Source organism: Benincasa hispida, chromosome 6 (assembly GCF_027475165.1).
Source record: "Benincasa hispida cultivar pf3 chromosome 6, pf3_genome.v1.1, whole genome shotgun sequence".
Taxonomy (NCBI): Eukaryota; Viridiplantae; Streptophyta; class Magnoliopsida; order Cucurbitales; family Cucurbitaceae; genus Benincasa; species Benincasa hispida.
This window is the reverse complement of record NC_143483.1, coordinates 19,669,975-19,679,435: the sequence shown is the minus strand read 5'-3', so window position 1 is coordinate 19,679,435 and position 9,461 is coordinate 19,669,975. Positions and strand designations below refer to the sequence as shown.

Here is a 9,461-nt window from a genome sequence, read left to right as displayed (position 1 = left end):
CTCCACTAACCCTTCACAAATTACTTGTAACTACAGTTGGGTCAAAATTACCGTTTACCCCTGTAGTTACATCTAACTCCTTAAACGCCAACGATTCCTCTAATAAACAAACAATTTATATCCCAACTATAAACTAACCCCCCTAGGCCAATGAGAAGGTGAGGCCTCATAGTTCAAGACTTGGAATCATCTATTAAGGGAGTAATTTATCTACTTTTCTTTTCAATTGGAAGAAGTTAATTTCATCTTGTGTAGTTATATTTCTAGCTCTCTACTCGGAAAAACTCTAAAATGGAGGCATATTGAGTGGATGAAAAGGCCTCTCTCGCCCATACAAATCAAAGGTTTGTCCTCATTGACAGGAGTTCACAACTCACTCAGGGTCAAGCTACCTATGGTCATCCCAGTGACAAGTTAGTTTCTTCAAGCAACAATGTTATTCTAAGAAAGTAATCATTTCGTGGTCCAGTCCTATATAAACTCTTTATATAGGATACCCCCATTCATGTGTCTTCACACGAACAATATGGATCATATTATTTGTAACGCTTATAACTCATGTAATAGTTACAAATCGGATCGCGCCCCTAGTGTCACACTACAAGAATTTTGGGTTTTAATGTCAGTTGGAAAAAGTGAAATTGTATGTATAATGTCGGTTTTGTTTTTTTTCTAAAAAAGTGGATCTTTAATGTCGATTTTGAATCGATATTTTAGGTGTACCTTTAATGTCGGTTTTAAACCGCTAAATTTTTTCTAAAACTTTCTATTCCCCCTCCCCCTCTCCCCCCCTATTTTCTTTTTCCTCTCATTCTCACACTTTCACTCACCCACAACCCATGCCACTCCCTCCTCTAGCAGCTCGTGCTCTCGTCCTCTCTATCTCCGTCGTCGACTTTGTCCTCTCGTCCTCTCGATGAGTTGCTACAATCGATTTAGAGGTAAACAATAGTTAAAACTATCTAATAACGCACTTCAAGCCTTGTGTAATGGGCACTTCAAGAGTGATTTTCTTGTAAACTGAAGTAGCGAGTAGAAATCAGCAATGTCTTCGCAATATCCAGTCCCAAAATGGGCTTCCAAGCCTTGTGTAATGGGCATCATTGAAGCTTGTCGAGGCCCTGTTTTAGGTTTTCTATGTTCCTATTCGTTTCGTTCCATTTCCACCTCTTTAATTCTGCTTCGATAATCATATTTTGGGATATGATTTTGAATAAGCTTTTCTTTCTGAAATATTACTGCATTTGATGTTCTCAGGGCCAATGGTGTATGGATGCTTGTACTGCGCCAGTTCATATTTGAAAGAACTTTCGTCTTTGATTTTGCAGGTTTAGATTATTGTTGCTATGATGATTTTCTTTTAACTATTGTTCATCATTTCCCTATTTCGTTTACTTTTCTTCTAACTTGTGATGTGTTGCTTGTAGACTCAAAAACTTTGAAAGAAAAGAAGAGGGAGGAATTGTTTGAAGATTTGAAGGCTAACGAGTCATTTGGATGGGCTGTTGATGTCTTAGATCCTCGAGAACTTTCATCTAAACTGCTAAATAAGTCAGTCTTCAGTGCTTTATAAATTCTTTCATTTGCATAAATACTTTAATTTTCACTTTACCTATTGAATTCGACGATATAAAGAATGAAACTTAGCTGAAATCTCATCTTTCTTGAGAAATGGTATTACATGAAATCTCGTCTTTGTTACTAGCACGGTTAGATGTTGTAGTGTTCATAATTCTTTCACTTTATAAAGCTTCTTCCATTAGGGCATCAGCTGGTCGAGGTATCATTGGGATGCAGGACGACCTAGTTTACGTGTGGGAATTGTCTATAGAAAATAAACTGGGCATTCTTTTTCGTTTTGAAGGTATGCGTAATAGCATTGGTGACTGAAGCTTTGCTCAGTGTACACTATTCTTTGTGAAAAGAGTTAATTTTTTCAATATACTGAAAATATTGCCATAATTCTCACAACTCATCCAGAGAAGAAACAAAGAGTCAATACTCATCATACTTCTGTTTTGAAGTTTAAACATGATAACGAATAAGACATAAGCTTTAAGAGTTAGAAAGTGGAATATGAGATCTATTTATCATCATAATAGTGCCATTCCCCATTGTAGAGTATTGTATCTTTCAAAAGAAGATTCATTTCCAGTACCATTATGATTATCAATTTCTTCAGTTTCTCAAATGTATATTTTCTCCAATATACGTACAAATGTTGTTTGTATTACAAATGGTAATAAAGAGACAGGTGTGGTGGCTGTAGCAGCTGAAAATAGGCTTCTTGTATATCTACTTCCATCAGATTGGAAAAGGTAAACCATAAGTGGCCTACCAATGAAGAAAATTACTTGGAAATTGCACAATATCATCAGCAAAATGTTTTAGTTTTGAGTTGGTGCCTGTCCCACTTTTATTATACAATAGCTGGACTTCCAAACAGTTTGGGTTCGTTCCTGATGGACTTTTTGATATACTTAGGTTCATTTTGTTGTGTTCGGGTTTACTTACTTACACTTGACTGATCTTATGGGACAATTGTCTCTTTCTGAACTTTTGGTTATCAAGAAACTCACAAGACTTAGTATTCTAAGTAGGTGGCCTGGAACCTATTTTTTAAACTCCAGTGTCACAAGGCCACACTATTTTTCATCAACTCCACTTCTCATAAATCATCAAATATCATAATCTGATTTGGTGAAAGTTAGATTCCAAAACTTCTGATACTTCCCTGACACAGTCTCACAAACTTAAATTTGACTTTGTTATCAAGTTCTTTTGATTATATTCCCAGTGATATCATATATATATATTATTTATATGCTTGATTTACAGGGAGTCGGACAAAGTGGATGAAGATGTGGCAATGGCGGGAAGTGGTAAAAAGCAATTAAAACTAAGCAATCTTGGTATCACCACATCAAAGAGAAAGAGTGAAGAAATTGAATCAAATGCCAAAGGACGGTGCAAGTTTTTCCAGGCTAGATAGGAAGATTGCATTGGACATGTTTTAAGAAGGTTGATAAGTGGAGAAGGTGCATCCAATATAAAAAGGACTTCATAACAACATTAATAACAAATACAAGATAATATTTAAAGTTGTTTATCTTAAAAGTCTATTTGTTCTAAAGTTTTGGATTAGATTCATTGTTGGAATACTATAACTATCCTACAGTTATGGTAGTCATAGCCAGTCCTCTAAATATACTGACGCCAATGGTACCATCAAACTCTTGAATGGACATGCCATGCATAACATGAACGATGTAGACATGATCCGTATCAATTTGAACGAGCATATATTTTGAAGAAACAAATTTATTTATTTAGGCCGCGATGATCTGATCTAATATTGTAATATGGTTGAAATAGGTTACATGTGTATTTTGACATACATTGCGTAAGTATTACTCATCTAGATTCACTCATGTATATTTTGTTTTATGTTTAAATAATAACTTTTACTTTGTTTAGGTATATTTGGGATGAATGTGGTTGTGATATTACGAAGAAGTTTTTTATAATTGATCAAGCAAGAATATCGCCACACGTGAAGTCTCAAGATATTCGATCCAGAAATTTAGCCAACCAACTAGAATGGGCTAATTTGGACCAATTAGTCCTTATTCCATATAACACAGGGTAAGTAAATACAAGTTCTTAAGTTATTTTTAATTTGCATAATACGCGTACTAATATTTTTAAATTGTTGATTATTATAGTTATCATTGGATATTGATTGTAATCAATCTACAAGAATATTGTGTTTATGTTTTGGACTCTATTCGAAGTAAGGTTCAAGAGGATTTTCATGGAGTTAAAAATATGTAAGTATAATTGAACTTTCTTAGCTCTTAATTGAAGTATTTATGTTTAACTAATATTTTCAAACTATTTAGTGGATTGAAAACATGGCAAGCCAAGCACGATCTCCAAACCATCAGTCTTCTCCAAAATGGAAACCTATAAAGGTAAATTTACATTCATTTTTTTAACAATTTATGTTCATTCGAACATAAGAATAATTGTTTTCAATTTCTTTATATGCAATGCCCCCATCAATTAGATTCAGTAGGATGCGGGTACTATGTGCAAAAATATATACATGAAATAGTGCATAATCCTACTACTCCCATTACTAGCCTCGTACATAAATTATTTATTTTTTATATACTAGCTTTAATTTAATAAATAAATGTAAACTTATGTTGAATTTATCTTCTTTTTTTTTCTCTTTGTAGTTCAATACAAAAAATGCATATACCCAAGGAGAGATTGACGTAATTCGAACCCAATGGGCAAGTTTTGTTGGCCGATTTGTTTAAGGATGTACTTCTTGTTTTTTGTCTCAATAGAATTTAAATGCTAGCTTAGAATGAATGCAAATTTATCTAACCATGATCTAGTTATTGAAAGATTTATGTATAATATTTTTCTATTTATAAAGTATTTGGTGTTAAGTATTCATGGAAGTACTAATTGATATTTGTGAATGAGAGAAATGATGGCTTTGTGTAAGTATTCTATGAGAGTGTGTTATTGTTATACAAATGTTGGTAATTAGTGTGTTTATTTCATATTTGATGACTATATGTAATAGATTGGAAATATTAATTCTTGTTTGTAGATAAATTCATAGGTGGAAGACAAATATTGATGGCTTGCCATGCAAATTTTTTTATATTTTTAAATAAAAAACAATGACGGACATTTCTTGACCCAACACGAGACGTATAATGTTGTTTTTAACTTTTTGACCGATATTAAAAATGGATTCGACAACGAAATTTAAAAAAATCAGACAATAATTGAAAAAGGGCTTCAATGGATTTTGGGCTTCAGTTGACAACCGAAATTAAAGGGCTTTAATTTCGGTTGCAACCGACATTAAAGATAGTGTTATTAAAGCCCTTTAATGTCGGTTTAAAATCGACATTAAAAACAATCGACATTAAAGGGCTTTAATAACACATTAAAGCCCGGAATTCTTGTAGTGACTAGGATAAGACACCTAACCTTAACCATGTATTGCAGACCTTTGAGGCCATCACAATCCACTTGTATGTCTACGTTCAAGTTTCATTAAATGACCTTGAATCTTAACTTATTGGATCTATTTAAAGCTATCTAAAGATCAAATAAAATACAACTTATTTTATTAAATAAATAATTTTATTTATAAAATGACAAACTACAAGATGTAGGAGATTTAGGACACGAAATCCAACAATCCCCCACTTGTCTTAAAGTGAGTGGGGATTATATTATACAATATAAAGTACAATACAATAAATTAGGGCATCCTCTATACCCTAAAATCTCCTAGTTGCCCTAGACAAGATGACACATATTTTATAGACATAGACTCTCTAGGTGACTCTACAAAACTTTAGTCGTGAGAGCCTTTGTAAAGAGATCAACAATGTTTTTCTCCGAAGCGATCTTCGTGGCGATCACATCTTCGTGTTGCACAATCTTTTAAATGAGATGATACTCTCGCTCGATGTGTTTTCCTCATTTGTGGTTTCGAGGCTCCTTGGAGTTCGATGCAGCACCACTATTATCACAATATAGGTAATGAGCATTGATAGAATTGGTTACATGTTTGGAATAATTTCAAAAAAGTTATCGTTATTATCATTAAAAGGCTCATGCTCCAAATACAACTCAAAACTCTTCTTATCATCGATGAGTCTTATGAAGTCCATAACATCTTCATCACTCTTTAATACACGATATCCTCCAACATCATTTGTAAGATTCCCCACTCCCCAATTTCTCCCAACTAGTATGTCGAAGGTTTTTCACAATATCTACGGCTTAAAAATAGGACCATATATTTAGGTCAAAATGATGGACTATATCCACCTTTCCATTCTCATATTTCGTATAAGGATCACATATGAACATTCAACCGTGATAAATCTTTATGTTGAGGGTTGACATCTCTACAATTGAATGATATTACTTAAATGAAACACAAGGAGTCCATTCACATGGTAAAAAATTAAAAATTAAAAATTGCAAAAATGACAAAATAGTAGGGACCATGTATTACTTTTTTTTTTTTTTTTTTGACAGAAAACACATTAAAAGACCAACCATATAATCAATAAATTAGGATGTATAGTAATAGGGACCAATTGATCGAAAATAATATTTAACAATAGGAAAAGAACCGAAACAACAAACCCTAATGAACGCAAAATTAGTTGGGATTTAATTGGTCCGACCCTAGCGACTTGAATTATTTGGAACTTAAACTAACTATGTGGCACCTAATCATCTCATAAAAAATGTCATCTAATGAATCCATTAGTTTTTTAACAACATGCTGACCCCCAACGACCAAATTGAACCTTTTCTTAAAGTATAAGGTATAAAATGAACCTTTTTAAAGTACATGTACCAAAGTAGTATTTAAACCTAAAATAATATCAATATGGTATAAAGGTTTGAAAGGTTGATTTCAACGCAAATATCGTAGTCTTAATTTTATTAAAATTTTGATGAAAATATTGATTTCGATGAATATTTCTAGAAGAGTTATAACACCAAAAAATTTAGTTAATAAATATTTTATGATTTTTAAACAAACTAACATATCTATTATTTATATTATATTTACATTAGTGATATTTTATTTTTATTTTTATGTTTATTGGATTTTTCTACATTACAAAGAAAATATCGATACACCCTTCATATCCATATTGAACTCATGAAAATATGGAAATATCGATGAAAATATCGATAGGTAGATGGAAATTTAATACTATGAGAGAGAATGAAATAAAAAGTGAAGAGAAAAATACCACATATATCAGTAGATAGAGATTAGAAATAAAGATAAGTATAATTATTTTATTCATTTATTTTATTTCATAGATTTTTGCATGGATATTGTTAAAGTAAACATAGCAATTCAACTTTAGCTTTTATTCTCTGGAAGTACAGATTCAAAATTTAAGAGACGTACTGCTGCCCGTTGATTAAAAAACACCTTAGTTGTATAAGTCCAATTAATTCCACAGGAGTTTTTAGCCACCAGCACAAGAGTGAAAACTATTCGAATAGACCTTTTTCCTTGTTCCAATCCGTTTATCACGCGCTCGAACTCCAGTTTTTCTCCTGTTGTTTCATTATGCTCACGCACTGCAAAGCTTCCATATCCTTGTATCTCCTCGCTATTAATATCCTTAATTGGCACTGGATCAACATTAGGAATTAGATCAATATCTTCGGAACTCATCGCTAATTACCTCTTTTGATAGATAGATATATACCTTTTTCGTAAGAGTGGTTGGAAGGAGTTCGATATTTATAGTTGATGAAACCTTAGAGATTGATATCTTTGAAATAATGGAACATTGGTTGAATGATTAAACTACTTAAAATAATGAGATAATTGCACATGTTGAAGCTCCAATTTTGAATTCTTCAACTAGTTTTATTGTCACTTGCACATGTTGGAACACCAATTTTGAATTCTTCCACTAGTTTTATTGTCTTAAGGAAATAATTCCTATTGTGGGATCTAAATTTATTTTTTTATAATTATATACCAAAATATGACTTTTCATTTATTTCACAATGTCATAATTTTGTTATAAAAAGAATTCACGTATGCTCAAAATAGGTTTGTGATGCAATCTAGTTAAGTTAGATAATCATTAATATACCTATAACTCGATCAAATAATATTTTACTAAAATAAACACATTAATAAATATATAAATAGGAAACAAAAGCCTCCAGAAAATGTATTTACTTTAATAATTAAAACTTATTAAAATAATGAGATATTTGCACATGTTGGATAAGTATAACTCCAACTAGGGGAATTGATATATATTATCCTATCCCAATTTTAAATTCTTGAACCAATTTTATTGTCTTAAAGTAAATAATACCTTCTATGAGATCTATACTTAACTTGGTTATATTTAAGTATCAAATTTTGATTTTTCATTTATTCTACATTTTCATAATTTTGTTATAAAAAAATTCATTTGGAGCTAAAAATAAGTTGGATAATAATTAATAAACCTATAGCCCCATCAAATAATATTTTACTAATTTAAGTCCGTAATTTTGAAACAAAAGCCTCCATAAAATGTATTCGCTTGATTGATTAAACCTACTTAAAATAATGAGATCTTTGCACATGTCGGATAAATATAACTTCCAACTAGGAGGATTAATATATATTTCCTATCCAATTTTAAACTCTTCAACTAGTTTCATTGTCTTAGGTAAATTATACCTTCTATGAGATCTATAATTAACTTTGTTATAAATAAGTATGGAAATTTGAATAAAATAATTATACTCAATAAGAACACCACTAAATGGATTCCTTGTTATTCTCAAGATGCAAGAATGAAGGTATGGACTTATTGAATTTTCATGGCAAATAGAAGATCTTTGAGAGAGAGTAAGAGCAAAATTAATCAAGAGTAATAAAAGAGACTTCTATCTTTGTATTTCACGCAGTGATTAAGAGAGAGAAGAAGGGAAGGGAGTTAAGATTGCTCCATTTCCAAGTTGTGTAAATAACTCCCTCAACCGGGAGTTATTTTATTTAATATAATTAAGATTAAATAATAATATTAATATAATATTAATAATATGGTTAATCTAATTATTAGTAGCTATTATATACATTTATAATCACATTATAACGCAACCTCTTCTTTTATCTTATAGTTTTACTATGAATTAGATTTATATTAAATAGTAATTTATAGTATAAAATCTATTTAAAATATTTGAATCACATTCAAATATTTCTCTCTCTCACATATTATATAGTTTCAATTATAAATCATATTTATAATTAACTATATGCATTATAATGCATCGATATACATTATACATTATATTAATCATACTAATATAATTATTTACTCAAATTCCCATAAATAATATGAAAAATTCAAATTCTTCGAAAAAAAACAATTGATCATTATTTCTATGCTTGGTGACCTACCAATGAGACCTATTAGACCTACAAATTAGAATCTCCAATTATTTGAGATTAACCAACTAAACTCTTTAAATAGATTACTCAACATTTATTAACTGTCAGTAACCTTTCATAAATTACTTGTAACTACAGTTGGGTCAAAATTATGATTTACCCATTTAGTTACATCTAATTCCTTAAATGTCACTGCTGAACAAACAATTTATAGCCCAACTATAAACTAACCCCTCTTGGGCCAATGAGAAGGTGAAACCTCATAGTTCAAGACTTGGAATCATCTATTAAGGGAGTAATTTATCTACTTTTCTTTTCAATGGGAAGGAGATAATTTCATCTTGTGTAGTTATGTTCCCAGCTCCCTACTCGAAAAAATCCTAAAATGGAAGCATATTGAGTCGACGAAAATGAAAGAGTTAAACAACATGCAGCAGAAGTATCAAGGATCCATAAGCATTCTAATTCACTAATT

At 31.1% G+C, this 9,461-nt stretch overlaps 1 protein-coding gene across 5 annotated transcripts; it reads left to right on the top strand.

Moving 5' to 3' along the window:
- The first annotated feature begins 804 nt into the window (after positions 1-804).
- LOC120080375 (uncharacterized) lies at positions 805-4,529 on the top strand. Of its 5 annotated transcripts, XM_090314825.1 has the most exons (9): positions 805-941; positions 1,258-1,328; positions 1,428-1,551; positions 1,764-1,864; positions 2,839-3,038; positions 3,478-3,645; positions 3,726-3,830; positions 3,903-3,974; positions 4,245-4,529. In XM_090314825.1, the coding sequence occupies exons 2-5, from the start codon at positions 1,274-1,276 to the stop codon at positions 2,895-2,897; spliced, it is 339 nt and encodes a 112-aa protein (XP_090170951.1). In that variant the 5' UTR covers positions 805-941; positions 1,258-1,273; the 3' UTR covers positions 2,898-3,038; positions 3,478-3,645; positions 3,726-3,830; positions 3,903-3,974; positions 4,245-4,529. The 5 variants fall into 5 exon arrangements, with proteins under 5 accessions (XP_090170951.1, XP_090170948.1, XP_090170950.1 ...); XM_090314822.1 differs by lacking the exon at positions 1,764-1,864; XM_090314824.1 differs by having other exon boundaries at positions 2,839-3,645.
- Positions 4,530-9,461: the final 4,932 nt, after the last annotated feature.